At 34.1% G+C, this 19,411-nt stretch overlaps 5 protein-coding genes across 6 annotated transcripts; 2 read left to right on the top strand and 3 right to left on the bottom strand.

Moving 5' to 3' along the window:
• The first annotated feature begins 275 nt into the window (after positions 1-275).
• On the top strand, positions 276-2,466 carry LOC111206326 (zinc finger CCCH domain-containing protein 33-like). 2 transcript variants are annotated; one of them, XM_048750056.1, is made up of 7 exons: positions 276-594; positions 690-847; positions 961-1,023; positions 1,111-1,227; positions 1,326-1,559; positions 1,640-1,921; positions 2,006-2,466. In XM_048750056.1, exons 1-7 carry the CDS (start codon positions 561-563, stop codon positions 2,231-2,233), a joined length of 1,116 nt encoding a protein of 371 aa, XP_048606013.1. In that variant the 5' UTR covers positions 276-560; the 3' UTR covers positions 2,234-2,466. The 2 variants fall into 2 exon arrangements, with proteins under 2 accessions (XP_048606013.1, XP_048606014.1); XM_048750057.1 differs by having other exon boundaries at positions 316-594; positions 1,646-1,921.
• Positions 2,467-3,691: 1,225 nt separating this feature from the next.
• Positions 3,692-4,917, top strand: LOC106438954 (U-box domain-containing protein 21). Its single transcript, XM_013880278.3, has one exon. It carries the CDS (start codon positions 3,692-3,694, stop codon positions 4,796-4,798), a length of 1,107 nt encoding a protein of 368 aa, XP_013735732.2. The 3' UTR covers positions 4,799-4,917.
• On the bottom strand, positions 4,778-9,058 carry LOC111206093 (potassium channel SKOR). The gene is made up of 11 exons (XM_048750048.1): positions 8,692-9,058; positions 7,970-8,194; positions 7,826-7,889; positions 7,405-7,744; positions 6,730-7,025; positions 6,559-6,639; positions 6,381-6,479; positions 5,889-6,299; positions 5,447-5,817; positions 5,177-5,298; positions 4,778-5,086 (listed from the first exon to the last, which is right to left on the bottom strand). The coding sequence occupies exons 1-11, from the start codon at positions 8,931-8,933 to the stop codon at positions 4,848-4,850; spliced, it is 2,490 nt and encodes an 829-aa protein (XP_048606005.1). The 5' UTR covers positions 8,934-9,058; the 3' UTR covers positions 4,778-4,847.
• A 1,700-nt stretch (positions 9,059-10,758) lies between these two features.
• LOC106447599 (inositol-phosphate phosphatase) lies at positions 10,759-12,839 on the bottom strand. The gene is made up of 12 exons (XM_022703692.2): positions 12,731-12,839; positions 12,594-12,640; positions 12,451-12,501; positions 12,303-12,383; positions 12,136-12,239; positions 11,959-12,043; positions 11,786-11,840; positions 11,658-11,701; positions 11,515-11,583; positions 11,339-11,439; positions 11,186-11,242; positions 10,759-11,082 (listed from the first exon to the last, which is right to left on the bottom strand). Exons 1-12 carry the CDS (start codon positions 12,741-12,743, stop codon positions 10,983-10,985), a joined length of 807 nt encoding a protein of 268 aa, XP_022559413.1. The 5' UTR covers positions 12,744-12,839; the 3' UTR covers positions 10,759-10,982.
• Positions 12,840-16,779: 3,940 nt separating this feature from the next.
• BNAC03G33200D lies at positions 16,780-18,447 on the bottom strand. Its single transcript, XM_013889559.3, has 3 exons — positions 18,183-18,447; positions 17,330-18,099; positions 16,780-17,244 (listed from the first exon to the last, which is right to left on the bottom strand). Exons 1-3 carry the CDS (start codon positions 18,309-18,311, stop codon positions 16,893-16,895), a joined length of 1,251 nt encoding a protein of 416 aa, XP_013745013.2. The 5' UTR covers positions 18,312-18,447; the 3' UTR covers positions 16,780-16,892.
• Between the last annotated feature and the right edge of the window lie 964 nt (positions 18,448-19,411).

The following is a 19,411-nucleotide window of genomic DNA, read 5'->3' on the forward strand; positions in this document are numbered from 1 at the left end:
ACCAGAGAGGTGATCAGTTTGGATGTCGGTCGTATATATCTGGAAAATTTAATATTAAATTTCAATATTATATTTGATTTTTCAAAAAAATATTTAATTTCATCTAAACGAATTAACCATATCGAAAAGGACAAAATAATTATACAAATAAAAAAATTTGACGCGTTTTCGACCGTCCAATTTCGGTGGAAAAGATAAAAAAAAAAAAAAAAAATTGACAAACACGAACACAAAACATGAGTAGGGTACGTAGTTCCGTCGTCGTACTTACATAAACAATTAATTAATTAAATTAATAAATCTCTGACTTTATTGTTTCTTTTTTGTGTGGAGGTGAGACAAGAACGCTTTTCTGCTTTTCGTCTCTCTGTTTACACGATTCTTCTTCTTCATCATCTATGTCCATTGTCGTTTACTTGTCCCTACACTCTCCGATTTGGGTCTCGCTCATCGGCGAATCAGTTTAGAGTGATGACAGTATAGTAATGTCTTATGCTCATCGTCATCGTTGGATACATTATTCTTCACTTATATGGATTTAATTTAATGCGGGAGTTCCTATGTCCTCTCTTTCACCTTTGATGATCAATCAAGGTCCCTTCACTTTCTTCTCTTCTTTTCTTTAGCTTTGATGGGAAAAGTTATTTTTTCACAAATTAGGTTTAATCTTGAATTCTGTTTCTGATCAGAGGCAATGTGGCAAATGAATATGACTTCAGATGAAACAATGGAACCAGGCTCTTACCCTGAACGACCAGGAGAGCCTGATTGTTCTTATTACATCAGAACCGGACTTTGTAGATTTGGCTCAACTTGTCGGTTTAACCACCCTCGTGATCGGGAACTGGTACTGCACATTTTCATAGTGTTCTTGTGTGTGTTCAGTTTTGGAGTTTAGAGATGTGTTTGGTCGGATCCAAAGTTGGAAGCTTTTGAGAGTGTTTTTGATATCTCTTATAGGTTATAGCCACTGCAAGGATGAGAGGTGAATACCCTGAAAGGATTGGTCAGCCTGAATGCGAGGTGATCGAGTTATAGATTTAGCATTTTCATTGTAGATTATAGTTTTCTCAAACTAACTACATTTGTATGTTTTGGGGATTTGGTTAGTACTATTTGAAGACAGGAACATGCAAGTTTGGAGTAACATGTAAATTTCATCATCCTAGGAACAAAGCTGGGATTGCTGGACGAGTCTCACTCAATATGTTAGGCTATCCTCTACGCGTATGTTTTTTAAATTTTTATTTATTTATTTATTTATTTATTTATTTCATCATCACACTTGCCATTGTTTCGTCCCTCACTCTTATTGACTAATGCAGAATGAGGTTGATTGTGCTTATTTTCTAAGAACCGGACATTGTAAATTTGGCGCCACTTGTAAATTCAACCATCCTCAGCCTCAACCAACAACCAACCTCATGGTTCCCACTTCAGGCCAACAACAGTCTTATCCTTGGTCAAGAGCTTCTTTCATTCCCACCCCTCGATGGCAAGATACCTCTGGCTTCACAGCATTGATGATGCCTCAAGGAGTTATATGGAACCCTTACACCGTAAGTTGTGTCAAAGACAACACTGCTCATTATGATTCTTATGTGTCAAAGACAACACCGTAACTTTTTCATTTTGTTAGAGTCAGCTTGGCTCAGTTTCTCCTTCAGGAACCGGAAATGATCACAACAACTACAGAAAATTGCAGCAAAACGAGTCAGGCTCATCTGTTCCGCAAGGAGGGATCTATGCATTACCAAGTGAAAGTGTCTTCCCAGAGAGACCAGGACAACCTGAATGCCAATTCTACGTGAAGACAGGAGACTGCAAATTCGGAACAGTTTGCAAGTTTCATCACCCTAGAGATAGACAAACTCCTCCTCCTGATTGTCTCTTGAGTCCCATTGGCCTCCCTTTACGCCCTGTAAGCTGCTCAACAAGTGAAAGAAAACACATGTTGAATTAGATTCGAACTTGGTTCTAATTGTTTACTTGTTTTTGGATATAGGGAGAACCGTCGTGTGTGTTCTATAGTCGCTATGGAATCTGCAAGTTTGGTCCAAGCTGTAAATTTCATCACCCAATGGGGGTATTCACATACGACAACACAGCTTCAGAGACTGATGAGGTTGTGGAAACAGCAACCGGACATTCCAGAAGACTCTCAGTGTCTGAAACAAGACAAGCAGCTACAACCTCTGGTCAAGACACTACCATTGATACTACTCATCGGTGAGTGAAGAAACAAAAGAAGAGCTAGAGCTTAAACAAGCTTTGATTTTTCAAAAAGAAAACTGTAAATTCACGTTTTTTTTTACATTTTAATCTGAAGTATTTATAATTAATAATGTATAGAGGTGGCTATACAACTGATCTTGATCTGATCGCCATTGTTGTAGTATTCTTTTTAATCAGGTGAATAAGGTAGACATTGTAATTACCAGTCTGGTTTAGAATTTCTTATTACCACTTTTTGGAGTAATAACCAATCAAGTGAATTAAGATCAGTTGTTTATAATCTGTACTTCCATGACCATTTTTCTTCATGGAAATCTTCTATTCCATGGAGTAGATCTGAGGAGTGCGGAGGTGCACATTATTTATTCACTTGATATATATTGTTTTGGCTTGGATATAACGAAACGATTTTTAAAAGAAAACACACAAAACAATTGGACGTGTAGTGTATTTTGAAGTTTAATCATTCGTTTTATTTTGTGTGTGTTTCAGACTTTTTTTTGTCGGATCAAATAGAATATACCAGCTTATATAGATACTACCTAACTTTGGTACGTATCACGTACACATATTGGAATATACAATGCTACGCGTATGTAATTAATTAATTCAACGCAGAAACAATGACGCGGGGAAAAGTAAACAAACACCGACCAGGAGACCGAAATGCGACCCAGCCTGAGTCGCACACGCCTGCTCCAAAGTCTTTCGTTTACTCGGTCTTTAAACTGATACTATATTTGATTTTATTCAACAATAACTAGTTCTTATTCGTAGAATGAATCTCACGCATCTTTTCGACTTGAGCCCGTCTACTTCAAACATACATAATATATATATACATGGTCATATATAATATAAGACTCATCAAATGTGAACAAGGTCAATGAACTAATATTTAATCATTGATGAAAGTAGTATCTATATACTATTACAAATACCTCGAGATATATTTACGGTTCATAACTGATTAGTTAGTAGTATTAACAATTTGATAGTATATTAAAAACACAAATTAAGTATACAACTGTTTAAGGGAAAACACGCGTGATTTATAAGTTTGTATAATATTATATTGTTCTTGGCAATTGGCATGATCTAATTACTAAGCTTTCTTGATTTAAAACTTACTTAAATGACAACTGTTAAATAATACTAGTTGATTTATGTTTCAAAAAAAATAAAATAGTTGATCTAGAATACTAATCCAAAGATTTCAACGGTCAACGTTGCCCATCACAGTTCACAAACATAAATCAAAGTTTTCTATTTCATACCTTTTCTCTCTTTCAACCTTTTACAACCTTTGACCACCTCTATGTGTATATATATAACGACCAAACCTCATGCATGTATGTAAACACGTAAAAGAAACATTCTTATTTATACAATCACATCTAACAGAAAAGTATTTCAATTTGTAAGAGCAAACCAAACAAAGAAAGAAGACGAAGTTATGGTGTTACCATGGAGATCAAGAGGAGGAAAGAGACCTAATCAGCTGACCATCTCAGACGCTGAAACCAAGACCCCGGCGGCTCAACTCAGATCCTCAAGGATAGAGCGGGTTCAGTCGCCGCGTGTGCCATTGACCCCGCGTGCTGCGGCAGAGATATGTCGGAGACTGGAAAACGCGACGGCGCGTGAAGAGCATGCCGAGTGTTTCGAGATCGTGAGTAAGATCAAGAACTTGGCAAGAGAAAGGGGAGAGACAAACAAGAAGTGTTTGCTCCAAAACGGTGTCGTTTCGGCGTTGACTTCTTGCTTCCAAAGATTCACGTCCACGCGTGAGGAACAAGCGCGTCTGTTGGAGGAAGTCTTGTCTGTTCTAACTTATTGGTTGCCTCTGAGTCGGACAGAGGGTTTCTCCAAGATGGGAACAACGGCTTCGCTTAACCGTCTCGTACGGTTCTTGAACGCTACAGACGCCAAAACGAGGCAAAACGCTGCGTTATGTATCAGAGAGGTTCTTGCAGTAGACAAGAAGTACGTCTACGCGTTAACAGACATCGAAGGAGCTTGCGAAGGATTGGTAAAGATCATCAGTGACTCTGTTTCGACGAAAGCATCTCTCATGGCGATTTACAGAGCGGTTTCGTGCGACAATGAGATCGCTGCAAAGTTCGTGAAGCTAGGCTTGGTCGCACTGATCGCAGAAATGATTATGAACAACGCGGAAAAAAGCGTTTGCGAGAGATGTCTAGTCGTTCTAAACGTTATATGCGACAACGAGCAAGGAAGAGAAGACGTTCTTAGAAACGCTTTGATCGTTCCTCTCCTAGTGAAGAAGATTCTACGCGTTTCGGATCTCGCAACGCAATGCTCAGTCTCCATTCTCTGGAAGCTATGGAGAAAGAACGGAGAAGATCATGTGTTGCTTGAAGCTCTTCAAGTTGGTGCGTTTGAGAAACTCTTGGTGGTTTTACAAGTAGGTTGTGAGGAGAAGACTAAAGAGAGAGCCAGCGAGCTGTTGCGGAATTTAAACCGATGTAGGAACGAGATCGAGAAGACAAACTGTCTCGACTCTTCGATGCGTTTGAAGAACGTGAAGAAATCATTTTAATATCAAACAAACAATATACACAACAACATGATTCTTTTTTGTAATGACTCTATGTTTCAACAGCTAGATACAGTTTTTGTCCATCACTAATCAAATCTACATCAATAATTTTACCTTCATCTTCAGACAATACACAAGAAGCTTCAGAAACATTCAACTGTTCTGCTGCAGTTCTCACAAGCTCCTCTATGCTTCTAGGCACCCACAACACAATCCCACGTCTTCTTGTTTCTTTTGCATCGTTTTGATGTGAAGAATACACTGTACATTTCTTCTTATATACTCTATCTGTAGATAATTCAATTAAAAGGTCTTAAATCTCCAATAATTTTTTTTAGTACTTCCAATATATATTTTTGTGTAATCTAATCAAACTACCTTTGAGCTCTTTAGAGCTACTTGGAAACGAAGAGATCTGTGAATTCTTGGCGTCTTCAAGTAACTTTATCAACATCTTGTTACCACAACCTAGGGCTTCATCTAAAGGAGTATTCCCCCACCTGATTCAAATTCAAATAATGGTTAGACCGCGAAAAAAAACAAATTGCTTTTTTTTTAAACACTGGATAATTACGCTATTACAAACTATGAGAGAACAAACGACTCTTTATATGGTAAAATAAAGAATCAAAATGTTTGTATACAAACCTGTCTTTCTTAAGAACATTAGCACCTGCTTCTACCAACTGCATTGCCAAGAGATACAATCCTTCAGAGGCAGCAACGTGGAGAGGTGTCCTGTGATCATAATCTTTAGAGTTTGGATCAATGCCGTTGTTGAGAAGCCGTTTCAAGAAATCGCTGTCTCCTTTTGCGACCACCGTGCAAAGGAAAGTCCCTGCGTTCTCTATACTCAACGTTGCACCTTCTTTCACAAGCAACGCAGCGACACGATCATTCCCGTTCTTGATTGCTTCTAGTAACGGCGTGTTCCCTAGTTTATCTTTGATATTTACATCTACTGATTCTTGGATAAGATACAATGTAATGTCTTCATATCCTCTAGAGGCTGCAAGATGCTGTTAAAGAAAACAAAAAAGAACATATTAGATATGTTTCAAGAAACCAAGAAGGTTTCAAAAAACCATACCAAAGGCGATCTTCCATCATAATCTGTTTTATTCGGGTCACCTCCAGCTCGAATCAAGCTCTTAAGCTGGTAAAGATCACCGTAGAAAGCAGCACTGTTCAACTTCAAAGCTAGCTCTCCCTCTTGTTTACTAATATGGAAGGTTATATCTGATTCCAGCTGCTTAATCCGGATATTTGATTCTTTCCCTTCAAGAAGATTGTTGAGAATCCTCCGTCCGTCGTGGAAATATATCTCGAGAATGTTCATGAAAGACTGTTTATCTAGCCTTAAAATCCGACACAGCTCGGAAACTCGGACTGTGTAAGGCTGAGGAATGTTGCAGAGGATTGATATCTCTCCAAAAGAGTTATCTGGTTGAAGAAGTGATACTATCTCTTCAGATCCATCCTTAGCTGTACCTATCTCCTCCTGATTTTGAATACTAATTAACTCTGAGTTTCAGACATTCTTAAAAGATTTTTTCGACGAAAAATGAGGAACTTTGTTTACCAATACACCGTGACAAACAAAGTAGAGTTGATCCACAACGCTTCCTTGTTCCATGATAACTTCTCCAGGGAGAAAGAACTCTTCATGAAGTCTTATAACCTGTAAGAAAAAGATGCATCCTGTTTAAGTTACCTGAGTGAAAAAGTTTCTATTTTACGGTCCAAATCAAAAGTCTTACAATCTGGTTAATGAACTCAGATGAGCAGCCACGGAAGAGAGGAACCTTCTCGATGTACGGCATGTATAAAGTTTGTGCAATCTGCAGTAAAAAATATAAGTTTAGACATTTGTTTTATCATTTAAAACATTTCATCATTTGCTCTTAAAAAAAACATTTCATCATCATTACCTTGGCGCGGATAGAGACAGGTATGTCTTGAAGAACAGCTGCCTCGGTGTAGCTACTTTGGTACTGCAACCGTAAATGTCCAGTGATCTGACCACGGATGTTTCTACTGAGTTTGTTTCGGTTCATATACTTCATAATATCCGCCATCTTGTCCCTGAATCTCTCTGTTTTTGAACCTTTTACTATCAAAGCTGTCATGTTACCAATCAAGTAAGCCCCTAGAATCATGTCGAATGATATGTAGATCATCGCAAATATCATTTCCCTCATATTAACTGCGTGTATGTCTCCATAACCTGCATCAAGATAAACATGCTAATAGCTTTAAAATAATATTTTATATATATAGCTAAAAAAAACAATTTAGAAATTTTTTTTTCGAATTTAAGTCAGGTTTTAGATTTTGTTGGGTTTTCGGATTTAAACTCGAACCAAATCTGAACTGTTTATAGTTTGGTTCCTTTTCAGGTTTTATAAAAATAGGAAAACGATCCAAACTCGACATATACCAAACCGGTCCGATCCAGAAAACTAAACAGGTCCTATAAGTACCCAACTTAAAAAAACCCGAAATCCGAATAACCCGAACTGCAAACCAGAATGCCCAGCTTTACATGCTGATATGAACCGAAGGTAGGTTTGTTTGTAACCAAAGCAAAAGCAATCAGAACTTACCAACAGTTGCCATAGTGACAATTGCAAAGTACATAGAAGTGGTGTACCGAGTCCAGAGATCGATCTCTCTAAACTTAGCGTAACTGTAGTCTCCCAGTTTCAAACTTCCAATCCAAGTGTACCCTTCTTGAGAAGCAGGTAGCGTGGTGGCCAAGTAATAGAAGATACAAGCCGCGGTGTGTGTGCAATAGAGCTCAACGAATATAAGCTTGACGATTCTTGTGAAAAGGTAATTGATTCTTATATCTTTCTCCATTTTGTGGAAAAATAGGATTACTCTACGAACTCGATATAATCTTATCAACAGTAGGTATCTCACTTCTTCTTTTTCACCTGCAGCCTATTTTCGAATCCACAGTTTCAACATCTTTCATTTGATTTCTCGTGGTGTTAAAACAAATCAAAGAATAAAAATGAGTACCTTGTAGATGATATCCCATGGCATGCAGGCAAGTAAATCTATAATAAAAGATGATTTTAAGTACCTGCAAAAAAATCGTATACACCATGAAGAGTTATATGAATCCATATCTCTTATAAAAACATGGGATAGGGCTATTAATACCGTAGAGCGATTGAGCTGCGTCTATAGACCATTCTGTAAGTTCTGCTATCTCTATAAGCAACGAAGAATGTTAGGACGATATCAACTAAGAAAGCGATTTGGCCCGCGATGTCGAGGATGAACAGATTCTCTGGTAATCCCCTGAAGAATCCGAACTCTAGTGGAGTGAAGAAGGAAGAGTAAAGTGCCCATATCAGTATGAACGTTGTCCAAGCCTTGTAGCATCTGCAAATCGAAAAATCTAAGTGATCAGTCTTTAGATTCCGACAGTATATATTTTGTTTGCTAAACAAAACTCATTACTCCTGATATGCTCCAATAACACATAGTTGTGTTCGGTCAGACTCTGTGGTCTTATAGGTTTTTTAACGAACGAAGTGGCGGGAAAAGTGGATAAATAACCGAAGACAATGTAACCACATTACCCCTAAGTTTTTAATTTTCACTAAATTGACCCCAAACCTTGCTAATCTGTCCAAACAGTTTTTTGTTTCTTGTAGTTTTTTCTCCAAAACAGAGAAAGTCTAATGTTACAACTTAACAAAGTTACAGACATATTACTCTACTGAAATTAATCTATTGTGCTCAGTTACTGATTGTGCTACAAATCAACTGGACCCATAAATTAAGTGGGCTAAAGGGACTAGTTTTGAAATAGTAAAATAATGACTAAGAAGAACAAAACGTTTTGAAACATTACGACAAGATTTTGAAGTTGTTACCGGTTATCGGGATGAATAACGGAGCCTCTGGAGATATCTCTGATCCCGTTAATGACGGTGAACTTTCCGCCCTTACCTCCGGCAAAATCTAATCCTAAAAAGTTCGTGAGGGGGTTGAATCTGTCTCCTCGCGTTTCTACAATCCCATCTCTGAAGTCATCGTCCACCTCGTAATCCTCCAACTCCACGTCGGATTCGCCGTCGCTCCGGTACGAAACTCCGTTGCCGCTACTGCCTCCCATTACCTCTGAATCAACAAAAATGGGGTTTAACCAGATAACCGGAGATTTAAGAAGACAATCTCTCTGTTTTTCTTTTGTTGTTCTTTGGGGTCAGAACCTCTCTCTTTAATGGTGAATATTCAGTTTAACATCTAAGCGACGATATTTATAGAGGTTTCATTTCTGTTTTTTTAGTGGATAGTGCTGTTATTTTCTTACAGAAAATATTTTTCTTAAACGTAGATGGATTAATTACAACACTTAATTATCTACATTATAACTTCAAGTTAAATCATATGGCTAGAATAATAGATGATTTAGTGTAAAGGAATAAGTAGAAATTATAATAATATACATGCGGACATAGCCGTCTCAAATTAATTTTAGACTCTGTTTAGAAAATTTATTAATTATACATTTTATCAAGTAATTTTAAAATTTAATAACTTTGTCTGATTTTTTTTTATATTATAAGTTCTAAATTTAGCATTATATCTAAAATTTTAAAGTTTTTTACCATAATTTATCTGTATATTTTAAAAAAATCTTAAACTTTTTATTTTTATATTTCGGGATCCTGTTCGACCGCTCCACTTGCGCGTGCTGTTAGAGGCCCTCCATGTGGATGGGGAGATAAGGTCGAACAATGATATGTGTAGTATGACCTATGATTATATGAAGAGCACGTGAAAGTGAAACTAACAATACAGCCCACAAGTTATAGAATACACAAGTCATCAAATGTTACAACATGTCATAAAGTTTCGTCATGTTTGGCAAATTGCGTTTAGAAGTTAATATTCGCTCATTTCTTCGTAAAGGTTTTCTTTAAATGCAAAGTTATTTTATCTTTTCACACGTTTACGCATATATAAGAGACTAGAGCGTAGTAATATTTAAGAACTCATAAGGTTAAATACTTCTGATTATGCTGTATATCAAGTAGTTTTTGTTTTAGTATATCGATCGATCAATAATATTCGAAACAACGGAAGCTTCACGAGAAGGATATTTTTTTCTTTTGTTAGGAAAAACGCAAGTTGTGATGACGGAGCAATATCAATCTTGTGATGGATATACTCTAAACGTGCATGTATTGATTCCCGTTGTGCTAACACTTTTAGAATTATAAAATTCACGTGAAAATTTAAGCCATATGATTAGTCAAATACTAGATAATGTTGAGGTGTTTAGGGAATGTGAGTGCTTTTAATTAGGTCAGAATTAGCTAGTGTTTTTAGTTTATGGTTCTAATGGATAATTAGTTTATACCAATTGTGCAATGTGCATTAACCGACCTTTGCTTTGTCTGTTTTCTCTTTTTATTTGTGGACTCCATTTCAAGTTAAATAAATTAGATAACATAACATGGTTGTTGTTATTTCCTTGCTTTTGTTTGGTTATATTTGAATATATTTTCATGTCAATGGGTTATAATGGAAGCTGAATGCAATTGATAAGTTATAAGCATATAAGGTTGGCACACACACTCAGTCCAAAAATTGTTAATTTACAGTTAGTGTGGTCTTCCTTTTTCATCACTTGACCCCTAATTAGTTTACATATATTTGACCCTTAATTGGTTTCTAGAAATGTCTTTGTTATTTATACACACACACACACACACATATATATATATATATATATATATATATATATATATATGTGTGTGTGTGTGTAATCAAAAGAGTTTTTTTTTTAAAGTATTTTCTTTGATAAGAGTTTAACAGGATTACATATATATATATGGTTAAGGCATTTGTTTGTGTAGCCTTCATTTTGTTGTCCTTTTAGATTGTTTAATCAAAAGATTTAAGAATATGTAGAACATGGAAACACTCAAAAAGAGAGCTAATTGTTTTGTATATTAGCCTACTTATTACAAGTTGTTTTGTGTATAATCTTTTCAAAATAAGTGTGTGCCGTAATAAAGAGAAATATAACCTCAAAAGAAAAAAACAGTTGGCTATGACATTATACTAAAAAGAAATGCTTTGATTAGTCACACAAATCATATATGATTATTGAATGAGTTCATGAGGTTTGACCATAACAAAAGAAGAGATGACTTCACACATTTGTAAGCCGCAACGCCTCCACGAACAACTCCTTGAGAGAAGCGTTTGAAGCCGCAATTCTCTGTGATGTGATGTCCAAATCTTTACCGGATCTGATCATTACAGACACATACAACACCAAAAAACAAGTTAAAAGCTTGGTCCATTGTAGCATTGAGTGTGTTTGACTTTTGTCTTAAAAAAACAAACTCTTACGGATCAAAAATAAGTCCACCAGCTTCTCTCACGATCACAACTCCTGCTGCAACGTCCCTGTGAATTGATATAACATACCATTTCAGATCAAGTCTTGTTTCTGCAAGAACCAAACTTTGTAATATCTAAGCAGAGTCTTTTTTTTTTTTTTACCATGGACCGCCAAATTCGATTTCATAGAAGATATCAGCCCTCCCACACGCCACACTGCAGAGATCCAGTGCACAAGAGCCACAGATCCTGATGTTCCTAACCTAATGAATGAAACAGAAGAGAAGACAAGATCATGAGGTTTTGGCAGAGGTTGAATCCAAATGAAGAATATTCACCTTGGTTAACAAACTGTTGATCCTGTTGGTTGCATCGTCTAATGTAGCTTTATCTCGTTTAACGCCCGCCTGTTTTCACACAAGTGATGAGAGGATGTACTTCATAAGAGTCTAGTTTTGACACAAGGGATATATGTTTTTACCTCTGCTAGGAGCAAAGCGGTTACAAGTTCACTTTGAGTTGACACTACAAAGAAAAGAACATTATTCTCATCTTGACCAACAAAATCTCTAGACTGTAAGGTGTGAGAGAAGTATATAAAGTTCCAACCTTTGATTGGTTTTCCATTAAAGAAGGCTCCTTTCCCTTGGACACCGGTGAATAGCTGTTGTGTCAAAGGAATTTATAATGGTATATATAACAGGTACCAAACAAAGAAGCTTGAAGTAGAGATTGATACAATGTAACCATGAGGATCAGGGTCTCTACCCAGAGTCTTATACCTCATCCATAATAGGATTGAAAACGACGCCAACCACAGGGACTTTCCCAATAGTAAGGCCAATGGAAACACACACAAAAGGGAACCTGCATAAAAAAAAAAAAAGAGTTTAGTTTTGTTCTTAAAGAAAATGTCCAAAACGAAAACACAAAGTCATTCAAATGAGAATATAATATACCCGTGAACGAAATTTGTAGTTCCATCAACAGGATCAACAATCCAAGTTGGTTCATCTGTTAACTCACTCACACCATTCGCAGCTGTTGTTTCTTCTCCTATGAACTAAAATGCTAAATGATCAATGCAGTGCAATGCAAGGAAGAAACTACCAAAGATAAAAAAGACCTTGTGGTTGGGAAAGAGCTGCTTGAGATGATTAAACACGAGTTCTTCACATTTTTTATCAGTCTCCGTCACCAGATCCACCTATACCAAAAAGCAAATTCAGTGTATCCATAGGAACATGGCCACTTGTTTTTGTCTGAACAAGAACCTGGCCTTTGTGTTCAACATGTTTGGTCTCGTAAAATCCTTTACGAATGACCTGAACAATGTAAAACCAAAAGGATCAAGATTTAATAATATGACCAGCCACTGGATCGATCAAACTCAATGGGAAAAAAAAAAGAGATAAACTTCTCCAGCTTTCTGAGCGGCATCAATGGCGGCAGCCAAGAACTGATCTAGCGAAACCTCACCAAACAACAACAACAAAAAGTGAGAAAGAGGCAAATTAAAGAGATGAAGTCCGCGGAGAATGAGCGTGTCTATACCATTGTCTCCCATTTTCGGTGATTGGAGGTTGCTAGAAGTCGAAAAGAATAACGGTTTCTATTTCTGTGTGATTCAGACAAGAAGCCAGAAGTCAACCACAGTTAGCGGTTGTTCCGGATCGGTCTTGTCTTCTCCGGGTCGGGCTGATTCGAGTAGCGTTTGGGCCTACTATGATGATCCATAGTATTTGTAAATTAACTATTAGGCCTACTTTCTGATCCATTGTATTAAGCGAATTAATTATCGCTTACTCGTGACTACTTTATGTCCATATCACCTGGTGCGTATTAATATATCTATACATTTAATAATTTTTAATTCGAAAATTTATTTTTATAAAATAATAATAATTAAATTAGATACAATTTTTAAATTATTATGATTTATAAAATTTTGATATTCATATTGGTAATCAATGTATTAAATTATGTTATTTTATTTCATATTTTTATTTATGTGATATAGATTTTGGATCAAAATATTAATAGATTTTTATAGTAATAACTAAATTAGAAAATTTTACATTTGAAACTAACACATATTATATTTAGACCGAAAAAAAACATGTGGTGCTAAAAAGATTATTAAAATACTATGAGAAGCCGTAATTATTGGGTCTTCTCTAACGATGGTTTGCTACCCGTTTGAGATAGGAAATTGTATTATTTTTTTACCAAGTACCAAATGATGTAAATATTCTTATAGTTCCTTAAAGATCAATAAATTTAACATTTTATCAAAAAAATGATTATAAAAAAATCACAAATATAAAACATTAACAAAATAACAATAGTTTAGGAGTGTTCAATCTGGTAAAATCGAACCATTAAAAACACAACCAAACCGAAATAGAGAAAATAGTCTGGATTTAAAAGTACCGAGGATGTTATTTTAAAAAAAACAACATTATATGAATATGGTTCAGTATATTAAGGGATCAAACCGAATAAACAAAAGAAACCGATTAATTCAGATATATTAGTATACTTATATATAAATTTTATAATAATCTGTATTTGATCAATATTTTCAGTAAAAATCAGAGAAATTGGCTATAATATTAGTCATTAAAATCTATAGTATTATTTGAGAAATGAATTTGCTTATTTGTCACATTCTCCATAATTTTAGGACTGGGTCATTAGTTTTAATAAATAATTTTAATTAAACTATAATTAAACTATAATCCATTATTTATCTCATTGCAAATTAATTAAACTATAATTATCTCAAAACAATAAATGGAAAACGTTTTTGAGAAAAGAAAAGATAATTTCATGTATTTATTTTGGGTTTATCTACATCTTTTTTTCATGTTCACTAATTTTTATACTAGTAGCATATATATATATATATATACATATAATAATTAAGTTTATCGTTATACTAAAATATTAAAAATAGGTTTATAAAATATCAAAAATTGATTTATATTGTTTGTAAGTGTAATATGTCATGAATTTTTTTTTCTAAACTATTAAATTTATTTTTCTATTAAAAATACTAAAAAGAGGTATATAAGTAATAACAAAAAATTTTATTTAAATTTTCTTGCTATTCGTGACTTTTCAAAATATTTGTTATTGGGAATAGAATTATCTTTTAAAAATATTTTCAAAATATATGTCTCCAAAAGAGAATATTTTCAAAATACTAATTTAAAATTAACTCTACTTACTTTTATGTTTTTCAAGTATTTCAGAGAATTATAACTTTTTTTTAAAATTCCATTTTTTTTAAAAGACTATTATCTAAAGAAAAATGTGATTTAATTTTTATAAAAACTGTATTTTCCAAATTATTTTTTAGTTATAATTATTAAAATTTGAAAGTTAAAAGACTATTTCGAAAATAAAAAATTATGTTTTTATAATAAAAAGTACTATTTAATATCCATATTTAGAAGAAAATTGCATGTCTCTATTTTAAATGAAAAACAGAGATTGACTATAACATATTATAAATTTAATGTTTGACTTCAAAATTTTGATCTTTAAATTTAATAATATATTTATTAATAAATATTTATAAAAAATTATGTCCGCATGTGCGGGCAAAATACCTAGTTATAAAACGAGAGAAAAGTAATGATGTTATTATCGGTAGATATTGTTAATATCTATTTATTAATTCCTAAATATCATGATAATTATATATTAACATATATTTTTAAAAAATATTAGTATATATATATATATATCGTAAAATAGGTTAATGTTTATTAATTATTTTAAATATCATGATAAATATATAGATATCAAGATAAATAAATTAAATAATAATATAAATTAAACTAATGATTTATCCTAAAATTATTAAAAATATGAAAAATAAGAAAATTAACTAAAGAAACCGATTAATTCATATATATTAGTATATTTATATATAAATTTTACAATAATTTGTATTTGATCAATATTTTCAGTAAAAATCAGAGAAATTAGCTATAATATTAGTCATTAAAATTATAAAATGAGAGAAAAGTAACGATGATATTATCGGTAGATATTATTAATATCTATTTATTAATTAAATGTCCTAAATATCATGATAATTATATATTAAAAAATATTTTAAAAAATATTAGTGTATATATATCGGTAAAATAGGTTCGGGTTTATTAATTATTTTAAATATCATGATAAATAAATATATATATATATATATCAAAATAAAAAAAATTAATAATAATATTAATTAAACTAATGATTTATCCTAAAATCATGGAAAATATGACAAGTAAGCAAATAAGCTAAAATCATGAAGAATATGACAATTCGAGGTTACGTTTGCAACGGATTGTTCTCAATTGTTGAAGATGGTTTCGGAACCAGAAGAGTGGCCAGCTTTTGCAAGTTATTTGGAAGATAGCAAGAGTTTGAAAGAGAGCTTCACACGATCAGAGATTATACATGTACCAAGAACGCAAAATACAAAGGCGGATAACCTAGCACGCAGTGTCAGGAAACAAACGTCTTTCGTCGTTCACATGGATCAATATCTCCCGGTGTGGTTTACAGAGTCAATATGAGTCTGTAATGTTGTCGACAAAAAAAAAGCTGACAAATAAGCCAAATCACTTCATAAATAACAGTATAGATTACTTGAATCATATAATGTTAGATTATTGACCAATAATATCTTGCTATTGCTAAATTCAAAATAACAGCTTAGGGTTTTTGGTAAAGATTTTCGGTGTAGATTTTGACTTTAAAATTATGGATGTAGAGAATCTGGATGTTGAAACTTTGGCTTTTAATTTAAGTTTTATTAAGATCAAATTGGTAGTTAAAATTGTAGATATTGAATAAATATTTAAAATATTTTATTTAAAAATATTTTATTTAAAATGTAAAATTATACTACTGTTAAAAATTAATTATATATGACTGTAAAAGTAGTATAATATGGATCTCAAATGAACAAGAAACAAATTTAATGATTAATTTGTTAATATTAAGTTTTAATGAGATTGTTACGAACTTAAATAAAAAGTTTAGGTACGAAAGGAAAAAAAATATTTTAAGAGAAAAAATAAAAAGAAGGAAAAAAAGTTGCAAAGGTCTTTAAGAAAAACAACACTAAAGAAGAGAGAAAAGCTTATAATTATTTTATAGACTTTAAAATGATTATTTTTTTAAAAAATAAACTTAATTAGTAAAAAAAAGCTTTAGAGACTTTCTAATCCCACAAAGTCTTCAAAGCCAATCGGACCCTAGATGTATTCGAAGAGCTAACCTGATATTTTGAATTTAGCAATAGCACGATATTGGTTCTTATTTCTTCAAACACATCTTAACTGTTATTCAAACACAAATTTGATATTCAATTCATTTTATCTCTCCGTTTCATAATACTTGATGTTTTGTCTTAGTGCATAAATATTTTTAAAAATTATATTCTCTTAAAAACCATTTTAAAGATATAATTTTAAAATCAGTTAACCAATTATAAAAAAATAAAGTTAAACCTAACCTTAAAACTTCAAAATTTTATGTAAATTGAAAAATAATACTTATTGTAAAACATCATCTATATTGAAACACGGAGTACTAATTTGATATTTGAACATTAGTATCAAATTTGAGGTAAAATTCAAATTCTTGGCAATAATATTTGAGTAAGCGCATTAGAAATGATCAATGGTGATTATTAAAAAAATCATACAAAGGTCGGATCAAGCCAATAAGGAGGGCCAGTGAGATTGTCGAGTTTGGCGAGCTCGGTGAAAGTCTGAGTAGCGAGATCGAAGATGTAAATGCGACCAGTGTCGCCGAATTCGACGAAGTATATGGAGTTCGGTTCGAGTCCAGGGTAATTGGTGGCATTGACGCAAAAGAGCTCGTTCTGACCGTAGAAAATGCAGAGATCTCCTATGTCTTCCGTGTACGACTTGCAACCATTGTCCGAGTCTACTTTGAATACCATGAACCGCTTGGTGACATGGCCCTCCTTCTTCTTGTGCTGTTCCCAGAATGATATGGGGTTCCCACCAACCGTTGCCTGGACAAACCTGCGGTGTTCAGTCACAATTCATCAAGATTTTTATTTTATTTTTGTGTGGGTGGAAGAAAATAGAAAAAAGGAACTTTGTTTACCAAATAACTAGTAACAAGTCGCCAGAGGGAGACTGAACCATTTGGTTGAAGGGGCCACACTGTCTCAAAAGCTCGTACTCGGTGTCTGAGATGTCCGGGAGACGACAAAGAGAAGTTGGTTGCGGGTAATAAGCCAGTTGATGGAACTGGGGAGATGGGTGGCGGACAGGGAGAAAAGGAACGTTGGGAGTGAGATAAAAAGTTGAATCTCTGTCGGAGAAAAAGACACGGGAGCCGCAGAAGTGGCCAGGGATAGAATCTTGCAAGTGAATCCATTTCGATCCATTGCCCAGATTGCAGAAAGAGATGGAGTCCATCCACTTGAGGGCTAACGTGACGGAGTCGGAGTCTTGTGATCGGTCAGGACAAGAGGAGAGAGATGCGCCGTAACCGATCGGACAACGAGGGTTAAATGGAAGAGAGTCATAGGGAATAATAGGGTCAAAGGGAGGTAGCGAGATAACTCTTTGCGATGACTTTGGCACCGTTGGATTGAACATATTTGTAACATGTACGGTCATATCTTCTGTGTTCATACTAGCTACCCAGCCTCGTGACGAACCGATGTAGCTGCTAGACGGTGTGCACATCTTCTCAGGAATCGTCCGATTACGAACCTTCACCGTCTCGTTCTTCATCGGGTCGAAGTAGTTTAAGTTTACCACTTTGCCATCGACACCATGATCTTCCACAACCTCCATAGGAAGCAATAGGTACGGTGATGACGTCACACCCTCCAAGGAGGATAAACTGCGAACCACAGTTTGCATCTGTCATCACCACACGACACGCATCAAAACTTGTTATTATTGAGAAACACAAAAGTAATGACAGAAACAGAGAAGAAGCTTACCGAGTTCGAACCACGAACTGGCTTAGCCAACCCTACTTGCAAGAATCTAAACATGTTTTGTGGTTTCTTGCAGCTACAGATTTTTTGTTTTCGTTGAATATCTCTCTCTCTCTTTCTACAAAGAATCATTATATATATATATCTTCCTTTCTGTTGGAAAGGGAAGCTTTAAAGATTTGGAGAGTAAATCAAATCAACCAAGAGATACGATACATAGTTAAGAGCCAAAAGTTAATGTTACGTGATTGTGTAAATATTATTATTATTTCCTTTTCTTCTTTATCTTCTTTGCACGTCTCGTATATATTAAAAGAGAAGCATTGTAATAAATACATTCACACTATAATAGACACGAGACATTCTCACAATGATTTGATAATAAGTATGCTAACGCGTTCACACTATATTCATAAATGTGTTCACACTATGTATTTTACGTTTTTTTAATATAAAACTCACATACATGGTTCCAATAAAACTCTGAATTTTTCGGTTCGAATAAAAATAGATAACGAATCAAAAAACAAACTATATATATATATATATTTTTTTTTTCTATTTTATTTACGGATCAAATCGGATATTCTTTGAAATTCTAAAGCATTTCGGATATTCGAGTCACCGAATATCTAGGTGGCTAAAGATCGAATCGACATGAATGCTTCCAAATACCCAAATATTCGATTTGTGCCAATCCCTATTTACGGATACAATTTTATTTTTTTATACGAAAAAATGACTAATGTCAAGGCCTTTTTTCACTACAAGAAAACACACCGAATTCCGACGGAGGTTCCGACGGACACCAAGGTCGTCGGACATTTGTGACAGAATACTGACAAATTTCCGACCAAATCCAAAAAAATTAAGTCGTCGGAATTTCGTCGGCCATTTCCGACGGAATTCCGACGAATATGGTTCGTCGGAATTTTCCGACGACTTTTCGACGACATTCCGATAAAAAATGTAACCGTTGTAGTCGTCGGAAGTTCGTCGGTATATTCCGACGAATTTCCGACGACATCCCGATTAATAGCAAAGTCGTCGGAATTCCGTCAGTATTTTCGACATACAATCATATTTATATAATCTTACACTACAAAAAATATTGTTGTGTAAAATCGTGTTATAAAACATTTTTATTGTTAAATGTTTATGCAAATACTATATATATTATCAAAGATTTGGATTTTGCATTTAGAAACTTGAAATCGACACCCTAAACACTA

Source organism: Brassica napus, chromosome C3 (genome assembly GCF_020379485.1).
Source record: "Brassica napus cultivar Da-Ae chromosome C3, Da-Ae, whole genome shotgun sequence".
NCBI classification, from domain to species: Eukaryota; Viridiplantae; Streptophyta; class Magnoliopsida; order Brassicales; family Brassicaceae; genus Brassica; species Brassica napus.